Source organism: Megascapheus bottae, chromosome 8 (genome assembly GCF_031878675.1).
Source record: "Megascapheus bottae isolate mThoBot1 chromosome 8, mThoBot2.hap1, whole genome shotgun sequence".
Classification (NCBI taxonomy): Eukaryota; Metazoa; Chordata; class Mammalia; order Rodentia; family Geomyidae; genus Megascapheus; species Megascapheus bottae.
The window spans coordinates 55,722,596-55,743,741 of NC_143516.1; the positions used below are offsets into that span (position 1 = coordinate 55,722,596).

Consider the following 21,146-nt stretch of genomic DNA (forward strand, 5'->3'; position numbering starts at 1 on the left):
AGAACTACCCTACGCTCCAGAAATTCCACTCTTGGGGATTATGTCCCAAATCAGGATACAGTAAAGCCAACAGCACAACCACACTCACGGTGGCACTATTTACCACAGCCAAGGCATAGAATCAGTCCACATGCCCCCTCAATGGATGAGAGGATCAAGAAAATGTGGTATATATGTACAACAGAATTTTAGTCATCTATTAGAAAGAATGATACTGTATCATTTATAAACAAATGAATGGATCTAGAAAAATTCATGCTAAGTGAATTAAGTCAGGCCCAAAGAAACAAAGGAACAATGTTTTCTCTCATATGTGAAAGCTAGAACTAATTTATACGTGTACTAGTAAATATTTCAGGGCTCTATACAAGTATGCATAGATGTGTTAATTGAAATATGGTATTTTCAAGCAATAATTCAGATGGTATAATTCCATTAAAGACTAACTCACAGTCCAGTAAAATAACAAAGAGGGGGAAGGGCCAAAGGGAGCAGAGTAGATGAATAAAGAGAAGGACAGGAGAGTGTAGTCATAAAGTTTAGTGCATCTCTGGGGCCGGGAGTTTGACCTAGTGGTAGAATGCTTGCCTGGCATGCACGAAGACCCAGGTTCGATTCTTTGGTACTATACAAAAAGAAAAAAAAAACGGAAATGGTAGTGTGGCTCAAGTGGTAGAGCTCTAGCCTTGAGAAAGCACAAGGACAGCACTCAGACCCTGAGCTCAAGCCCTGGGACTGACAAAAATAATTAATGCATCTCTTACAAAATTAAAAAAAATGGACAGGAGGGGTAGGGTTAGGAAGGATGAGGAAGAATGATGAAAGAAATAATGTAGATCAAGATGTGTTATATTCATAAACTGATTTATTGAACGGTAACTCCTTTGTACAACCACTTAAAGAGTACAATAATAATTTATAAAGCAGATTTCAGGTGAGGCTGTTTATGCAAAGAAATACAAACGAGGGCCAGGCATGTTGATTCATACCTATAATCCCAGATACTCAAGAGGCAGAGATTATGAAGATCAAGGTTCAAGACCAGTCTGGAGAAAAATTTAGTAAGACAAGCCCCCCACTCACATCTCAACCAATAAGCAGGCACGGTGGTATGTTCCTGTGATACCAACTATACTGGAAGCAGAGGTAAAAAGATCAGTCCTATGCCAGTCTCCTTGGGAAAAAAAAAACAACCCATAAAATCTTGAGTTCCAACTACAAATGATCACAGTGATTTTCCAAGGTCAACATAACTTAATGGAAAAAAATGAGAAGTAGGACTTTGCCTCAGAATGGACACACAGGAGAGGCTCCTTGAAAAAAAGAATATTCTACAATGACAGAGCTGACCAATGCACATCTGCCAGGGCATTCGATTTCCTGCTGGCCCAGACCTTCCTTACGAGAAACTTCTTCAAGATGGGAGAGTTCTTTAAAAAAAAAAAGTACTAGCTGAAGGGCCGGGAGTTTGGCCTAGTGGTAGAGTGCTTGCCTGGTATCACATGCAAGTGCTTCCTTGGTACCACATGCAAGAAAAAGCCCAAAGTGGTGCTGTGGTGCAAGTGGTAGAGTGCTATCCTTGAGAAAAGCCCAAGGACAGTGCTCAGGCCCTGAGTTCATGCCCCAGGTCTGGCAAAAAATATTACTAGCTGAGGGCTGGGACTGTTGCTTAATGGTAGAGTGCTTGCCTAGCATGCATGAAACCCTGGGTTCAAATCCTCAGTACCACATAAGCAAAAAAAGCTGGAAGTGGTACTGTGGCTCAGGTGGTAGAGTGCTAGCCTTGAAATGAAGAGCTCAGAGACAGCTCCTAGACCAAGATTTCAAGCCCCACGACCAGCGAAAAAGAACAAAATGTTTCTTTTTAGGACAGTGAATCTGAAAAACAGAAGTCCAAGAATTATCTTACTAACTTGATGTTTATTAAAGTAGCATTTAAATTTGTTCATTAAATTTTAAAGATTGTTCCTTATATCTATTAGTTTACTTATTTGCTATGAAACTGACTCTTTCACACAAACAATAATGTATTAAGAATTCATTATTTCCCTAAAATTCTTAATTTTTACAGTCCCATTTTCATCTCCATACATGATTGTAAACACAAACAGTAGACCTACAAATAACCTTATAGCTACAATGAGAAATTAATACATAATCTGGAAAAATATATCTCTGAGTTTTCCTGGGTAATCTCAAGGCCTCTAGCAAGGATATGTTAGACAGGTGTAAATTAAATTATTTTAAAAGAACACTGGAGTTGTGTACCGGTGGCTCATGCCTATAATCCTAACTCCTTGACCAGCTGAGACCTGGGGATCAAGGGCTGGATAGGACTCACATGGTAGAGTACCAGCCAAGAAAGCAAGATAAGAAAGAGCACAGATCCTGAGTTCAAATCCTGGTACTGGTACATGTGCAAGCACACATACTTACACACACACACACACAAATTGGCTCTCTTAAAATTCACTGGAGAATACCCTGACAGTGTGTTCTAATGAAGACAAAGTTCTGGTGATGGTGGGGTTTGACCTTGAGATAAGACATCTAGATCTCAGAAGTCATGGGTGAATGACCCTGGTAAAAGGAACAGGGCTGAGCTCAGTGGATGTGGTGACTTTCACTGTGTGATTTCATTTCACATTTGCTTAGACATACTGTCTTTTTTACTTGCTTGTTTCTTGGTAGACCTGGGGCTTGAACTCAGGACCTTACACTTACTAGACAAAATTGTACTATTTGATCTAGACCCCACCCTTTTTGCTTTACATTTTCAGGTAGGCTCTTGCTGGGTTTGTTTTTTTTCTACACATACAGTTGTAAGGAAGTGAAATAAGTATTAAAATCCCAAACTGACAAGATAATTTTGAGTCTGATTTAGTGTTCAACTTATAAACATTTCCACATATAAATATGCAAGAAAGGAAATTATTGGAACATTTTTCTATTTTTACCAAAATAGGATTTGAAAAGGAAATTGATATATCTAATTTAATATTCTGAAAAAAACTTTAATTTTAGGTACTAACTCTAGGTCCTGACTCTCCTTTGGCATTTCTCATGAATTATGGATTGTCTTTAAGATAGAAAAGACCAAAAGGTTAAAAAGTTTGTCAATACAGGCAATCTATAAGAATCAGCATACCGGGCCGGGAGTTTGGCCTAGTGGTTAAAGTGCTTGCCTAGCATGCATGAAGACCCAGGTTCGATTCTTCGGTACCACATACATAGAAAAAAAAGCCGGAAGTGGTGCTGAGGCTCAAGCAGAAGAGCTCTAGCCTTGAGAAAGTCCAAGGACAGTGCTTAGGCCCAGAGCTCAAGCCCAGGACTGGCAAAAAAAAAAAAAAAAAAAAAAAAAGAATCAGCATACCTCTTGAAGGACCTAAAATAAGCTTAATTTTACAGGGACAAAAGGTATTGGTTTATAAATTCTTTTTTTTCTTTACCAGTCCTGGGGCTTGAATTCAGTGCCTGTCCTTGGGCTTTCTTAAGGCTAGAGCTCTATCCCTTGAGCCGCAGCACTGCTTCAGGTGTTTTCTATGTATGAGATACCGAGGAATCGAACCTGGATCTTCATGCATGCTTAGGCAAGCACTCTAGCACTAGGCCAAACTCCTGGCCTGTTGGTTTATAAATTCTTAACTTGATCTGAGGTAAATACTTAGCAAATGGCATTCTAGGGATTTATTTCTAACAACTATAGCAAGGATTAATATCCTTTCCTACTACATACACATCAAGAACAAAATCTCTAGGGAATAGGTATCTTTCGTGTCTATTATGCCATCTAGAAAAATATGGAAGGATCTCAAGTGGAAGCCTATACTAATATTTATTTGTCATACGCTATATGAAGCAAAAAAGACTGAGGTATATAATTTAAGTGGCAGAATAATTGCCTGTCAAGTACAATGCTCTGAGTTCAAATCTCAACATTACCAAACTAATACTGTCTCTAATAACCCTATTATATAATCATTATTCACAAAACTATGAAGACTAGCATCCAGAATGGTCATTGCTAGATAAAAGTTTACATAATTTGTGCTTGCCATAATGAGCAGTAGTAATTTGACAACCAAGAAAGACACTCAGTGCTTTACCAGAGACTTATAATGTGAAAGTATTAAAGAAAAAGTGAGCTTAACCCAGAAAGCATCTACAAAGGAGGGAGCATGATGGGGTAGTCTTCATTACCCATATGCTCTTTGATTCTGTACACATCCGTCTTCACAATGACACCTTCAAGAAGTTCTTGCATGAGTTTGTCAGGAAAGAGAAGTTCATGAGTGCCCAGGAATGGCTCCAGATGTGTGGTCAGGTTACTGAGGACGCTAATCAAAACAGTTTCATCCTGAAAGCTGGTCCAGAGGTTGGCCAGCGCAATGAAGATGGGCTGAGGGAGAGAAAAATAACCCACATTGCAATGTGTGAAAAAATGTATAAGTCATTGTATTCCATAGTGTGTGTGTGTGTGTGTGTGTGTGTGTGTGTGTGTGTGTGTGTGTGTGTGTGTGTGTGCAGGTACTGGGGCTTAGACCCAGGGCTTTATTTGCACATGACTTGTACTCGACCACTTGAGCTTTATTTTTGAGGTGCTTTTTTTTTTTAGCTCTAAGTATATTTTAGATATGAGAATCGTGTCTAAGGCATAGCTTGTTAAAAAAAAAATCTCCCATTCTGTGGGCTATCTATCTTGTTAGCAATGTCCTTTGCAGTGCAGAAATTCTTCAGTTTGATATGATCTTATGTATCCAGTCTTTCTTTGATGTGTTAGGATCCTTACTTAGGAAGTTTTGACCCATACCAAGGAGCCCTAGTGTTTACCTAATCCCTTCCTGTAATATTTTCATGGTATTTGGTCTTACATCGAAGTCTTTTAGAATTGGTTCTGATGTAGGATGCTGCTCAGTGGATGAATGGCTCAAGAAAATGTAGTATATACACACAATGGAATTCTATGTTCCATCAGAAAGAATAATATTGTACCATTCATAAGGAAATAGAAATATTTAGAAAAAAGTTATATTAAAATAAATAAGTGAAGGGCCGGGAGTTTGGCCTAGTGGTTAAGGTGCTTGCCTAGCATGCATGAGGACCCGGGTTCGATTCCTCGGTACCACATACATAGAAAAAAGCCGGAAGTGGTGCTGAGGCTCAAGTGGTAGAGCTCTAGCCTTGAGAAAATCCAAGGACAGTGCTCAGGCCCTGAGGTCAAGCCCAGGACTGGCAAAAAATAAATAAATAAATAAATAAATAAATAAATAAATAAGTGAAATCCTCCACACCACAGGCTGCATGGTTTCCATCATTTGTGGTAACTAGAATGTGCCTACAATTCTACACGCTAAAACAATGGATGGTTTAAATAAATACACTGGGAAATGATAAACTGTACACACAATATTCACACAATGAGACCAAAAGAGGATATTCATAAGAGTGGGGCACAGAGGTTCAACAGCTATGTGCATATGCTCATAGAAAATAATATTTTACAAAATAAACTCCAAGAAAAGGAAACAAGAGATTTGATGTTGTTGTTGCTGTTTGTGTTGTCTTTTCCTTTTGTCTTGTCAAAGAAAAGGTAGAACAAAAAGGAGAACAAATACAACAATGGTACTCTCTAGAGACGATGTGGAAAATGGACTTTACATGTTGTGGGTAGGGACGGGAGGGGAAGGAATGGGAGACAGTGAGGGAAGGGGTGATATGGTTCAAAAAGAAATATACTCATTATCTGACTTATGTAACTGTAAACCCTTTGTACATCACCTTTATAATAACAGGATATTTAAAAAGAAGTATAGTTGTCCTTTAAGAGAAAGTTTTGTGAAACTGCACAATAGATAAAAGTTGGATTTATAAGAAAATAAACTTGTATTTTATTTCAAAGAATTTTGTCTTGCTTGGTGGTGAGAAGGTGGTTCTGATACCCATAATTCATTGTTCCTGAGCTGTCTTTTTTTCCACAGATCATGAACCACATTGCTTTTTAGTTACCAAAGCACTGTGCTTGAAAATTTGCAGTGATTTCAAAATCATTTTTTTTGTTTTGTGTTTTTACTTTCAATACCTGGTGCAACAGAAGCTGCAAAGATTTACCATTTCTTCTGTGAAATGGAGTTTTCTATATGAAAATCCTACTTTATATCTAAATTCTACTTTTCAAAAAGTAAGTTTGCTTTTTTGATTTTTAAATTTAATTTAATTGTTGGTGTGATGTAATGAGGGTTTATAGTTACATAGTAAGGTAGTAAGTACATTTCTTGTGGAATAGTGTTTACTTCCCACATTTTTCTCCCACTTTCCCTCCCTTCCAACCCCCTCCCCAAGTTGTAAAATTCATTTCCATCATATTGTCTTTTGAGTATCACTGTTGTATTTGTTCACCCTTTGTCTCACCATTTTGTTGTTTTCCTTCCCTTCCCTAATTCAGATAAAAGTATACACAATACACAGAGTACCAAAATTAAATACAGTGACAACAGGGGATAAGCTATAGGGAAGAAAAAATGAAATGAAAAAAGAAATAACTTCACACAGTATATTACAAAAAAAACCCCAACAACCACAAAGCAAAACCTCTTGTTTCCCATAACTTGGAGTTCATTTCACTTAGCATCATCTTATATGGTTTTATGTACTATTGAGCTATTGTGATACTCCACTATGAAAATCCTAGACATGCTAATTATTACAAAATGAGGGAAACCATGGGGTTTCTTTGGTTTTACTAAATATAATTTTTCCAAGTCTTTCCAACTTTTACAAATGGGGCACTCTCATTCTTTCTGATGGCAGCAAAGAATTCCTAGATAGAGAGATACATAAGATATATAGATAGTTCCTAGATAGACAGATAGATAGATAGCCATATATAGGAATATATATACTCCTATATATTCCTATATATATATATATATATTACACTTTCTTGATAAGCTTGTTTTTAAGAAGATCTAAGTTATGCCACACGCTCACTGTAATCCCAGCGCTCAAAAGGCAGAGCCAGAAGGATCACGAGTTAAAGGCAAGCCTGGGCTATGTAACAGGTTGCAAAGAGAAACCAAAGACCAAGTGCTGGTGGGCTCATGTCTGTAATCCCATCTATTCAGGTTCAAAGCCCATGCACGTAAGTCAGTGAGCTGTATCTCCAATTAACCACCAAAAAGCTAGAAGTGGAGCTGTGGCTTAAGTAGCAGAATGGTAGTTTGGGCAAAATAATTAGGGACAGTATCCAGGCCCTGGGTTCAAGCCTCATGATCAGCATTAAACATACTGCATATAATGTATTCTAGTTGTATAATAAATCAGTGGTAGAACACTTGCCTAGCATGAGATTGTCCTGGGTTTGATTTCCAGTACCATTAAAAAAAATTACAACAGTCAGAGTTGATGACAAATACTTACAAAGACTTGTGAGGTTGGGACAGCTGTCTTTGACTTTACAGTTGTTTTCAATAGTTCCATCTGGGCTCCTAACTGCCTTATCATCAGTTCCACTTCCTGAGCACAACTAATTATATCTGACTGTGAAGAAAACAGTCGCATTAATGTTTTCATCATTTCAGTGGGATTCCCGTGTGTTATAAGCTCCATCTTCTCTCCCTGTTCCTGTTGACACTATAACTCTGGGTTCTGTGACAACAGAGAACCACTCTCCAAGGCTTTCTTAACACCCACAACAGGAATGGCATTTGATGATGCTCTGCTAGTATTTGTAGGATGGAGGAATCCCTTGAGATACAGTGGGTAGAATTGTTCTCAAATGTACACAGTTTTCTTAAATATGAAATCTAGCTATCCTTCTGAGATAGTTTTCTGGGAATCCATTTTGCATAGCTGTGTGGTTATTATTTTCCCATTTATCTTGATAACTCTCACAAATATTCCATTGAAAAGAAAATGGTTTTGTTTAGTTTTGTTTTTGCCAGTCCTGGGCCTTGAACTCAGGGCCTGAGCACTGTCCTGGGGCTTTCTCGAGGGTAGAACTCTATCACTTGAGCCACAGCACCATTTCTGGCTTTTTCCTTTGTATTCGGTACTGAGGAATAGAGTCTGGGTCTTCGTGCGTGCTAGGCAATCACTCTACCACTAAGCCAAACTCCCAATCCTGAAAATGGTTTTGACACCAAGATTTAATAAATTATGTAAAAATTTAAAAGGCACAGCATCAACAACAACAAAAACCCTACTGCAGCTAGGCACTGATGGCTCACACCTGTAATTCTATCTACTCTAGAGGATGAGAACTAAAGATTAAGGTAGACAGTCCAGGAAGACAAACCTTAGGAACCCTTTTCTCCAATAAAGCAGCAAAATCCAGATAGAGGTGTGGCTCAAGTGATAGAGGGCTAGCCTTGAACAAAATAGGCATAAAGCCCTGCATTCAATCCCTAATACCAACACACACACACACACACACACACACACAAAACCCACAAAACCCACAACAATAAAAAAAACCCTCACTATTTCTGATACAACTGTGGTTGTGATACACCTATGTGAAAATAAGTCACCAAATGCTGAATTTGTAATACTTACAAACATCTGTTTTATTAGATGCTAAACAACACTTAAAATACTTGTAAGGGTAGAACAGGTGAGAATAAAATGATGAAGGACAAAAAGGTAAGCTGCCTCAAAGCACAGAGCCCAGCCCTCATCCATCCTACTGCATGACCTTAACGAGGACTAGAAACCATGGTAAGTTGGTTAGTACAGTTAAATAATATTTTTTTCTTTTTTCTTTTTTTCCCCTTCAGACAGAGTCTTGCTGTTTAGGTCAGGCTGCCCTAGACTCATAATTCTTCTGCCTCAGTGCTGGAATTACAAGGGTGTGCCACTCACTATACCCAGCAGAATGACATTTATTAAAGAGACAAAAAATTGCAATGTACAGTTTAATTATATTCTGTATTCTTTTTATTTATTTTTTGCCAGTCCTGGGCTTGAACTCAGGGCCAGGGCACTGTCCTTGGGTTTTTCTCAAGGCTAGCGCTCTCCCACTTGAGCCACAGCATCACTCCTGGCTTTTTGTGTGTGTATGGTATCGAAGAATCAAACTCGGGGCTTCATGCATGCTGGGCAAGCACTGTACCACTAGGCCATGGCTTTTGGTCAATACTCTGTATTTTGTCAGTTGTGAGGCCTGGGTACACAACCCTACCCCTAGAGCCACAGCACCACTTCTTGGTTTTCTGGCGGTTAATTAGAGATAAGAGTCTCACGGACTTTAGTGTCTGGGCTGGCTTTGAACCATGATCCTCAGATCTCAGCTTCCTGAGTAGCTAGGATTATAGGTGTGAGCCACCAGAGCCCAGCTGATACTCTGTATTCTTTACTACCCTTTTTTTGTTTTTTTCAGTGCTGTAGATCAGACCTGGGGCTTCACACATAACTAGGCAAGCAAGTACTCTACCACTGAGCTGTACCCCCAGCTGTGTGGCATGTTTTCTAAGTAACAAAAATGAATTATGAAGTAATTGTTTCTAAATCATTAATTATTCAAAAAGTTGTTACTTCATACGAAACAGTGTCAACATACTTCATCCAACGTAAGTTTTACTCATAAATGGGACATGCGTTCTGCTTTATCCAGAATGCTAAGTAAATATTATCCCTTTCATGCTTTATGGTTGCACAAAAATTATTGTCTATCACATACATCTCCTCATTTTGTTAGTTTTGTTTTAGGAATCAGATATGAAAATGCACTGAAGCCTTCAAAGATTTCAGTTTGTTCGACACAAAACACAAAAGTCTACTTCATAAGTGGATGAATCTAGAGCGAATCATGTTGAGTGAGACAAGTCAGGACCAAAGGAACAAAAGGCGCATGGTATCCTTAATATGTGGCTATTAGATCCAACAGTACAAGAGCGAGGACTCAATATTTGCATACCCAATGCTATGGACGTGGTATTGGAAATATAAACACAACTACATAGACATAAAATCTGTGACTCTATAGACATTATGTTTTATTACATAGATTAGTATGTATCTATGACATACAAACCCTCAGCCTAATTTTAATTATATTCTGAAATCTAAGTGCCAGTGATTGTATATAGAGATTCCCTTCTTGAATACTTGTTTGTTAAATACGTCATTTGAAATATGATGTAAAAATCAATGTTAATAAATTCTTTAATAAAAAATACAAAAAAAAAAGTCTACATCAGGGCTGGGAGTTTGGCCTAGTGGTAGAGTGCTTGCCTAGCATGCACAAAGACCCGGGTCGATTCCTTGGTACCATATACTTAGAAAAAGCCAGAAGTGGTGCTAAGGTTCAAGTGGTAGAGTTCTAGCGTTGAGAAAGTCCAAGGACAGTGCTCAGGCCCTGAGCTGAAGCCCAGGACTGGCAAAAAAAAAAAAAAAAAGTCTACATCATATAACACTCGACACTTACATTGACCTACAATAAATGGCACTCCAGGGCCCAATGCACCAAGCATGGTCTCATCATGAAGTGGGCAGGTACATGCAACTTCTTGACTTTTCCTAATAATTCCAGAACATATGTGATACCAGCATTATCTCTTTTGTTCTGTTTTACATCTATAAGTTCCTCATACTGTCTTCTGTGAACAACTTTGAACAAGTCTGAAAAAAGATACGAAGCTAGAGAGGAGAAGAGGAACAGGGAGTTGAGGTGATGGGAGACAAAGCAGCTTACAGATCTTCTGTCCAGTGTTGTGCCTAGAGCTAATAACAATACCGCACTGTGCTCCTAAAAGGGGTTCTCAGCACATGGCCATATAGGATGAGGCAAAGCTAAATGAAGTCCAGGATGTGGAAACAAGAGGTTCATCTTTGTCATTGCTTTTCTTAAAAGTGCCAGTTCTTTCTTTTCTCTTTCTTTATCCCCTTATGGTTTATTTCATGCTGTTACTATATCTGACGTTGGTTGGTACCTGGCATATTGTATATATGCTTATTTGTTTATTTGAAATAGGGAAGGGAAGGAGAAAAACAAGATGATTGGGGGTAGTAGGGGGAGGGAACGTAAGAGAAAAACATGGGAAGGGGTATCAATGTTCAAGAAGTATGGGGCCAGGAGTTTGGCCTAGTGGTGGAGTGCTTGCCTAGCATGCATGAATACCCGGGTTCGATTCCTTGGTACCATATATATAGAAAAAAGCCAGAAGTGGTGCTGAGGCTCAAGTGGTAGAGCTCTAGCCTTAAGAAAGCCCAAGGACAGTGCTCAGGCCCTGAGTTCAAGCCCAGGACTGGCAAAAAAATAAAAAAGAAGTAATGTACCCACTACTTGACGAATGTAACTGTAACACCTCTGTGCATACCCCAACAATAAAATACAATAAAAAGAATGTTATCAGGATCATTTTGTGTTAGATATGCAAGAAAAAGAACATAATTGGCCCAGTGTCAGGAGCTAGCACCATCGACTCAGGAGGCTGAGATTTGAGGAAAAGCCAGCCCAGGCAGGCATTCTGTTGAGACTGTTATTTCCAATTAACCATCCAAACCTTGGAAATGGAGCTATGGCTCAAGTGGTGGCTCACTAGCTTTGAGTACAAAGGCTGACAGACTCTACCCAGGCCCCAGGTTCAAGTCCCGGGACCAGCATACACCAAATCATACACATTCACTTGAAGTTTTACTTCTCAGGAAAAATCAAAGTTCCCTATATTGACTCATTTGTGAAGAGACCTTGGAGACATTGGAAAATGTGAAATTCTAAAAAAAAAAATCTTGATGTGTGTTTTTTTTAGAGTCTAGAGGATATAACATTGGGATTTTGAACTTGTGGTTTTCATGCTTGCTAGACAGGAGCTTCTATCACAAAACCATAACTGCAGCACTATTTTCTGTTGGAAGGAATTCTCTTCTCTCAGCAAGGCAGAGGACAGGACAAGTTTTCCTTTTCTTTTTAGGTAAAATCCTGATCATGACAAAGTAAAACAACTCACAACTTTACCCACGATACGATTGGGTTAAAAAAAATGTTTATGTAAACTAAGTTTCACTTTGGCAAGAGACAGTCTTTAAAGCCAAATTCAGAACCTCAAAACTTTTTACCAATATCTCTTCATACGATCTAATTGTTTAAAAATATAGCCATAGACTTCAAGACTAGAAGTTTGAGCAAAATAGACATGGATACTTTATAGCCAAGAGATAATATTAGTTGTACTAACACTCATTCTATAAAAATCAACCGTATTTCCTTATAACAGTTGAAAGGACAACTGTGAGCATCAAAGAGAAAATGAAGAGACTTCAGTCCACTCCTAACTACAGAGAGGATGAAACTGATAGGTAGAAACTACATTGGATACCTGATCAATAAAGTGAGCACAGGGAAAAATAACGTTCCTTCAGCCTGTTCCCTTCCAAAATGGAGCAAGCAGCTACACTGCCATGGCCGAAGCATGTCACACACAGCAATATCGACATCAGCATCGCAAGGTACTGCTCTACCTTATCTACATGAAATGGTGTGTCCCCAACAGGCTAATATTGGGACTACTGGGTGCTACACTGGGAAGTTCTGGAAACTTCTGGATGTGGGCCTTTCTGGAGGAAGTATGTCACTGGGGTCATGTCTCTATCTTGTTATGGCCACTCACTTGCTTGCTCACTCTTCTTTTTTTTTCTTTCCTCCCTTCCTTTTTTTCTTTCTTCCTCCTTCTCTCTCTCCCTTCCTCCTCCTTTTCTCCCTCCTTTCTTTCTCTCTCTGTCTGCCTCTCTTTTTCTGTCTGCCTCTCTTCCTACTTCCTGTCCATCATATGAAGAACCTTGCCTACCACATACTCCCATCGCCATGATGTTCTGCCCAAGAAAATGGGTGAAGCAACAATGAACAGAGATAAATCCTTCCTCCTCCCTCCCTCCTAGGATGGGCCAGGAGTGTGGCCTAGGGGTAGAGTGCTTGCCTAGTATACACAAAGCCCTGGGTTCAATTCCTTAGTACCACATACATAAAAAAAGCCAGAAGTGGTACTTTGGCTCAAGTGGTAAAGCACTAGCCGTGAGAAAGCCCAAGGACAGTGCTCAGGCCCTGAGTTCATGCCCTAGAACTGGGAGGAAAAAAAAGAATAAATTCTCTGATCTAAAGTCATCCAACATGGTTATAAGACTATTCTAATTCTGAGGTGGTGCCCACCACTGCACCTGGTTAATATAAAAGTTCTGAGTGGCTTTTCATCTCAAAGAAAGGGCACTGCCAGGCCAGGAGCATAGCCTAGTGGTAGAGTGCTCCCAGCATGCATAAAGCCCTGGGTTCAATTCTTGGATATTGCATACACACACACACACAAAAGCCAGAAGTGGTGCTGTGACTCAAGTGGTGGAGCACTAGCCTTGACCAAAAATAAAATAAAATAAAAAGGGTAGTGCTGCATTTCAACAGTTTTAAAGTACATTGACATGTTAATTCAACCAAAATTTGACTATTTTATTTTATTTATTTTTATTTATTATTTCGATTGTGGGGTTTGAACTCTGGCCTGTACTTTGTCCCTGAACTCTTCAGCTCCAGGCTACCACTCTACCCCCAGGCCTGGGCGTTGTCTCTGAGCTCTTCAGCTCAAGACTACCACACTACCCCTGGAGCCACAGCGCCACTTCTGGTTTTCTAGTGGTTAATTGGAGATAAGAGTCTCATATTCTTTAGTGCCCGGGCTGGCTTTGAACCTCGATTCTCAGATCTCAGCCTCTTGAGTAACTAGGATTACAGGCACGAGTCACTGTACCCAGCTAAAATTGGCTACTTTAATTCTCAGTCTTATCAATGCAACATGAATGGAGACACTCCTGTTGTTGCCTCCTCAATTAGTCGTCTGCTCTAAAGACATCAGGCTATACGGAAAAGACTGGCTCTTATAACATTAACTCACCAAAATGATCTGAAGGAAAATTTCATATTGTCGAACATTGTATAGTGCTTCCTTTATCAGAAGTGACTGAAACTCCTTAACTAACAGTGGGTTCTTGGAGATTTTCTCCAGGATGGCTGTATAGCGATACGCAAGTTCCTGGGTAATCTGAAGCTGGTAGTCAATGTGATGTGTGGTGGCTGGGATTGCTTCACGGAGAATCTCTGGCACTGTTTATAAAGCATATGAGAAGACAGAAATGAGGGAGTCTGGAAAGAATTAAGGAGAAAGAGCCCAGAAAGGGCTGCAGATGTAGCTAAGAGTGCTTGCCTAACATGTACAAAGCTCTAGTTTGATCCCAGCTTACAAAAACCAAACAGGTCCAGGGGTGTGGTTCAGTGATAAAGTATCTGCCTTGCAAGCCCAAGGCCATGAGTTCAAACCCCAGTATTGAAGAGAGAAGAAAGAAAAACAAAAAAGCAGGGGGGGCTGGGAGTTTGGCCTAGTGGTTAAAGTGCTTGCCTAGCATGCATGAAGACCCAGGTTCGATTCCTCGGTACCACATACATAGAAAAAAGCCGGAAGTGGTGCTGAGGCTCAAGTGGTAGAGCTCTAGCCTTGAGAAAGTCCAAAGACATTGCTCAGGCCCTGAGCTCAAGCCCAGGACTGGCAAAAAAAAAAAAAAAAAGCAAGGCATCTGGAAAGAGAAAGGTTGAAGTGATAGAGGGCCAGTCTTGAGGGAAAAAGACAAGAGTACAAGACCCTGAACTCAAACTCCAGTAATATTCCAGCACACACTTACATGCACATGCACATGTGAATGCACACACACACACACACACACACACACACACACACACACACACACACAAGACAAGGCAATATACATAAAACATGCTATACATTACTGAATGTATAAGTTTGCAAATACTTACTTTGGGACCTTTCATTGCATAATCTGTATCAACAACTATTTCTTTCCAGGGTCCCCTTTAGTCCAGGTGCTGACTTTTCTTGTTTTGATTGAGTAAATACCTATCTCCTCTGGGCTGGGAAGGCTAGGCCTGTGGGGGACCCCTCACTTCTTTTGGGGACTCCCTTTCTCACTCTAGCTTCATGGTCTTGCCTTAGTAGAATACAAATGAGGATGGTTCCTAAGAAACCATGTGTAATCCTAGCTACTCAGGGGAGATCTGAGGACCAAGCTTTGAAGCCAGCCAGGGCAGAAAAGCCTGTGAGACTCGTCTCCAAATAATCACCTTTCCAAAAAACCAAAAAACAATTGGAAGTGGCATTGTGGCTCAAGTGGTAGAGTGTTAGCTTTAAGGGAAAAAAATCAGGGACAGTGCCCAAGCTCTGTGTTTCTCTGTTCAGGACCCAAGACAGGCACACACACACACACACACACACACACACACACACACACACACACACTGCCAACCTCCCCATGGGGAATGCTAGGGTGTTGTGTATCTATGCCATGGAATGGGCTGTGTTCATCAAATGATGCACATACAGTCGTCGATGCCTTCTCCTCCTTTCCCACAGTCTCGGTTAAATAAGCGGATTCCAGTAATAATCATGGTAAGTTCCACCATTTGCCGTTCTTTGTCCTTCCGACCAAGAGTAAGAAATGTTCCAAGCTCAGCCTGAGGAAAAACGCTCTGGAGGGCAGCTGGAACAGATTGTGAAAAGGGAAAATAATGGCCTAGATCCATTACCAATGACATGGTTCTTTCCTTCAGTGGAATCATGTAATCTAAACAATCCCTTATATGGATGATACCTGATTGTAGAATACATAGCAAAGGGGACGGGAAGTTTGGCCTAGTGGTAGAATGCTTGCCTAGCTTACATGAAGACCCAAGTTCAATTCCTTGGTACCACATACATAGAAAAAGCCAGAAGGGATGCTGTGGCTCAAGTGCTACAGCTCTAGCCTTGAGGAAAGCTCAAGGACAGTGCTCAGGCCCTGAGTCCTGGGCTCAGGCCCCAGGACTAGCCAAAAAAATTACATAGCAAAGTTTATTCTATTTTATACAGGGGAACTATTAAAAATGCCACTCGTGTTAATTTAAATGGTTGTACAAAGAGGCCACAATTCCATATGTCACCTGGCCTTACCCTCCAGTTATGTAGTTCAATTTTTACATATTATGCAATGAGTATAATGACTGCATTTCCTTATCCTTCCTTTCTCTTATGTCCTTTTTATGTGTGCCAGTACTGGGGCTTGAACTCAGGTCCTGGGCACTGTTCCTTAGCTTCTTCCTTAAGGCAAGCACTCTACTGAGCATGCCACTGGCTTGACTGAGGCCTTACAATTATGATCCATTAGCAGTTTTGTGGCAATAGGTATTAAAACAAACTTTCTAGGTAGGCTTTCTACCACTGAAAACTATGTCTGGAAATAAGCCTTTTAAGGCTTTGAATTGAAAAATTAGTACTTTTAAAACATCATGGGCCAGGCACTGGTGGCTTATACCTATAATCTTAGCTACCCAGGAGGCTGAATTCCAAAGATTATGGTTCCAAGCAGTCTGGGCAGGAAAGTCTGTAAGAGTCTTATTTTCAATTGTCAAAAAGCCAGAAGCTGAAGTATGGCTCAAGTAGTAGAGAGCTAGCTTTGAGCAGAGACAGACATGCCGGAATGCAAGTCCCTGAGTTCAATACCCAGTACCAGTGCAGATATGTATGAGCATACATGTGTGTGTGCACACATACACACACACACATTACCATCTATCCTTTCATTTGAAAGGATGAATTGGGTGTTTTTTGCAGTTAAGTCACTGCCGTTGACAGTTTAGACTCCATTCCTTTCACCTGCTCCACTGCCCACCACTCACCACCCAGGTATTACAACTCTGAGGAAATGAACAGTACCTTACCTTGGGAGGTGTGGGCTGCAAATAAATCTTTAAGGTTGTTTTTTCTTCGTGTGTGTGTGTGTGTGTGTGTGTGTGCGCGCGCACACACGCGCGCATGGATATCTGTGCAGTTTGTGCGCACTGCTTCTGGGGTTTGAACTAAGGGGCTGGGTGCTATCCTTAAGCTTTTTTTTTTTTTGCCAGTCCTGGGGCTTGAATTCAGAGCCTGGGCACTGTCCCTGAGCTTCTTTTGCTCAAGGCTAGTGCTCTACCACTTGAGCCACAGTGCCACTTCCTGTTTATGTATTACTGAGGAATGGAACCCAGGAATTCATGTATGCTAGGCAAGCACTCTACCACTAATCCACATTCCTAGCCCTATCCCTAAGCTTTTGTGCTGAAGGCTACTATTCTACCACTTGGGCAATAGCTCCACTTTCTGCTTTTTGGTGGTTAATTGGAGATAAGGGTCTTACAGACTTTTCTGCCCAAGTTGGCTTCGTACTTCAGTCCTCAGGTCTCAGTCTCCTGAGTAGCTAGGATCAATCCTAGCTACTTCAATCCTTCACACTCTTATATATTTTATACAATGTAATGGTGGAGAATTTTGTTGTTTTCTTACCTGTTGTTTCTCTGACAATCTTGATGTCTGTAGGGGACCCAAGCCCAGAGCGGAGTAAAACATAGCTGACAATCTTTCGGTAGAGACTTTCCAGTTCCTCTCTAGCACATGCTCTGTTATCCGTAATTTCTCTGCTAATTGAGCTTAATCGAGACTCAAGGACCCGGTGATGTTCTTCAAGAAAATCCTCTAAAATTGACATAACAGCACTTCATATATTTATATTTAGAATTCTTCTCAGATAAGGTCTGAGAAAAATCTGCCATGGATCTGTCAACTTTACTACACAAAACAAGCATTTTTATAGATGAAAAATAATAATGAGTTGCCAGCAAGTAACCTCAGAATGAAATCCAGTGGGAAGCACATTACAGTAGAATACTGTCTTGAAACAGACAAGCCAAACAGTATAAGAGTGGACTAGAACTTCTCAGTTGAGCAGAAAGTGCTTAAAAACCCATTTCTACAAACATCCCCCCATACTCTACACTACATGCAAAAAATACTAGTATATATAAACATTGTAAATACATGCTTTATATTTGTACTATATGAAAACACCTGTGTTATAAATTACCTTCTTCTTTCTAATCAGGTCCTAGATAAATTTCCTGTGACACCACACTATGCTGAGAACTTTCACAAGTTTAAAAGGAAAATTAATCTTCTCCAGGCCTTTGACTATTTTATCAATTTCTAATTTCACTATTATAAAGTAGAAAAAGCAAAAGATACCATTTGACATGTATAGCATAACAAACTACTTACAGAAAGAACAAAAGATAAAGGAAATCAAACAATTAATGGCTACATTAATTGTTGTCAGAGGCAACAGAGGCAATCTGCAAAGGAATTTTGTTTATTTTTCTTTCATTTCCAATTCATCACAGATAACTACCTTATATTATATATATGGCATATATGATTAATATGTTATCTGTATGGTATATACCACATATGTGTGTTCAACTGTCTATGTACATATATATATGTATGGAGGCACATTCTAAATTATAGAAAACTTAAGTTTCTATCTGCCATTGTGAGGCAGCTAGAAAGTCACATATATACTATAAAAAATAAACCAAAGCTGGGCTCAGTGGTTCATGCCTATAATCCTAGCTACTCAGAAGGCTGATATCTGAGGATCAAGGTTCAAAGCCAGCCCAGGCACAAAAGGACCTGAGACTCTTATCTCCAATTAATCTCTGGAAAACTGGAAAATGGGAAGTAGGGCTTGGCTCGAGGATAGGAGGATAGGGTGGTAGCCTTGAGATAAGAGCTCAGGGACAGCACCCAGGCTGAGTTCAAGCCCTCTGACCCACAAAGATGATGATGATGATGATGATGATGATGATAATAATAATAATAATAATAATAATAATAATAAACAAGTAGTAATAGATTTACACATTAAAAACCTGAACTTCAATGGACTGGTATAATTTCTAACTATTACGTACTAGTGGCATAGGTTTAAAAGCAGGCCACTGGGACTGCTCTTTGGGGCCGCTCTCCAAACAGAAAGTGGTGTTACTTTTCTCTCACTTTTCAATAAACTTATTCTGTCTGCTTTAAACACTCACTCAATCAATCAATCAATATGCTTGGAACCATGATTTTTATTTGCTGCCAGTCCTGGAGCTTGAACTCAGGGGCTGAGCCCTGTTCTTGGACTTTTTCAAGGCTAAAGCTCTACCACTTGAGCCACAGTAATACTTCTGGCTTTTCCTATGTATGTGGTACCGAGGAATCGTACCCCAGTCTTCATGCATGCTAGGCAAGCGCTCTACCATTAGGTCAAACTCCTGGCCCCTGGAACCATAATTTTTTGTGGGGGGGGGGCATCATGAGGCTTGAACTTGGCCTAGGCACTGTTCCTGAGCTCTTCAGCTCAGGCTACCACCCTACCCTTGAGCCAAGCCCCACTTCCCGTTTTCTGGAGGTTAATTGGAGATGAGAGTTTCAGGTCCTTTTGTGCCTTGGCTGGCTTTGAACCTTGATCCTCAGATCTCAGCCTCCTGAGTAGCTAGGATTATAGGCATGAGCCACCGTGCGTGGCTTAGAACCATAATTTTTATGAGCAAAGAAATTTAAGTTAACAAAAAACAAGTTGACTTTTAACATTCATAAAGGTCATTAATATTTTTCTCATTTCAAATTCCTAACAAGTTTAAATTCTTCCAATACCATGGTTCAGGGTGGTATCTGTCAAAAGCCTGTCCACATGCTATAGGCTGGGTCCCGAGCCCATGGCATGACTGGGAGATGGGAAAACATTAGATGGAGATGTTTGGGTCAGGAGGCCTTGTGGGGCCTCCAGGCTCTTCCACTCTTTTGCTTTCCAGCCATGAGGTGAGTGGCTTTTGCCACTGACACCTGTTCATGCCACGATGTGCCACCACAGACCAAATCAATAGAATCAGCTGATCATGCCTGACCTGTAACACTGTGACCCAAAAGAAACCGTTTTTTTTGGTACAAATTGATGGTCTCAAGTATTTACAAATAACTGAAAGTTATGGTAACAGAAAGTTAAGTAAAACTTTAAATTAAAAACATTTCAAAAAACTGACAAAGAACTTATCAGAGAGTCAGAGATTGGGGGACTGAAATTTGAGGCTATCATAGGCAGAAGTTAAATCTAATCTCAACCCCCCCCCCCACAAGCTGGAAAGTGAGTCATGACTGCAACCTCAGTGACATAGGAGGCAGTGGTATAATTACAGTCCAAGGCTAATAACAGATAAAAGTAGGAGACACAATCAGAAAAACAAACTAAAGCAATAAGAACTAGAGGTATGACTCAAGTGGTAGAGCTTGCCTAGCAAGCACAAAGTCCTGTACTGTCCCCCAACTTAGGTGAACATAAGTGGCTTATATCCATAAGCTACTTGGAAGACAAAAATAGGAGGATCATGGTTCTAGCCCAGCCCAGGAGAGGCAGGGACTACAGCAAAACAATCTGAGCATGGCAGCTCATTCCTGTGGTTCCAGCTATATATTTGGGAAATGGAGGACTACAGTCCAAGGCCTGCCTCAATCAAAAGTACAAGGCCCTAGATGGGAACTCAATCAAAAAAGCCTGAAGCATATGTACTTCAAGCAGTAGAATACTTGCTTGGCAAGCATTGGGGCCTGAATTCAAATTATTTTTCTTTGCTTTTTAAGTTATTTTATCAAACATTTAAATTCATTATCAACCAAATGAAATATATTCTTTCTTTCTTTCGTTCTTTCTTTCTTTCTTTCTTTTACTTGTCCTGGGCCTTGAACTCATGGCCTTGGCACTGTCCTTGGGCATTCTCAAGGTTAGAGCTCTACCACTTGAGCCACAGCACCATTTCTGGATTTTTTTCTATGTATGTGGTACCAAGGAATCGAACCCAGGTCCTCATGCATGCTAGGCAAGCACTCTACCACTAGGCTAAACTCCTGGCCCAAATGAAGTCTTTATCTGAAATACAAGACAAAAACTTTGATCAGTATGTTGAAACATTTTTGAACATTTTCTTTTGCCAGTCCCAGAGCTTTGAGTCCTGTTCTTGGGCTTTCTCAAGGCTAGAGCTCTACCACTTGAGCCACAGAAATATTTCCAGATTTTCCAAAGTATGTGGTACAAAGAATAAAACCCAGGTCCTTGTGCATGCTAGGCAAGCATTCTACCACTAGGCCAAACTCCTGGCCTTGAATATATTTTTTTTTATTAAAGAATTTATTAACATTGATTTTTACATCATATTTCAAATGACTTGTTAAACAAACAAGTGTTCAAGAAGGGAATCTCTATATACAATCCCT

General features: G+C 40.0%; 1 protein-coding gene across 4 annotated transcripts in view; it reads right to left on the reverse strand.

Annotated features, from left to right (window-relative positions):
* Cfap206 (cilia and flagella associated protein 206) overlaps positions 1-21,146 on the reverse strand; it is a 45,939-nt gene that overhangs the window by 19,042 nt on the left and 5,751 nt on the right. For all 4 annotated transcript variants that reach the window (XM_090338462.1, XM_090338460.1, XM_090338463.1 and 1 more), the window contains exons 5-9: positions 17,346-17,534; positions 15,370-15,528; positions 13,875-14,083; positions 7,417-7,536; positions 4,201-4,399 (exon numbers count right to left, since the gene is read on the reverse strand). In XM_090338462.1, coding sequence (XP_090194588.1) covers positions 4,201-4,399; positions 7,417-7,536; positions 13,875-14,083; positions 15,370-15,528; positions 17,346-17,534 — 876 coding nt within the window. The remainder of the gene's footprint in view (positions 1-4,200; positions 4,400-7,416; positions 7,537-13,874; positions 14,084-15,369; positions 15,529-17,345; positions 17,535-21,146) is intronic.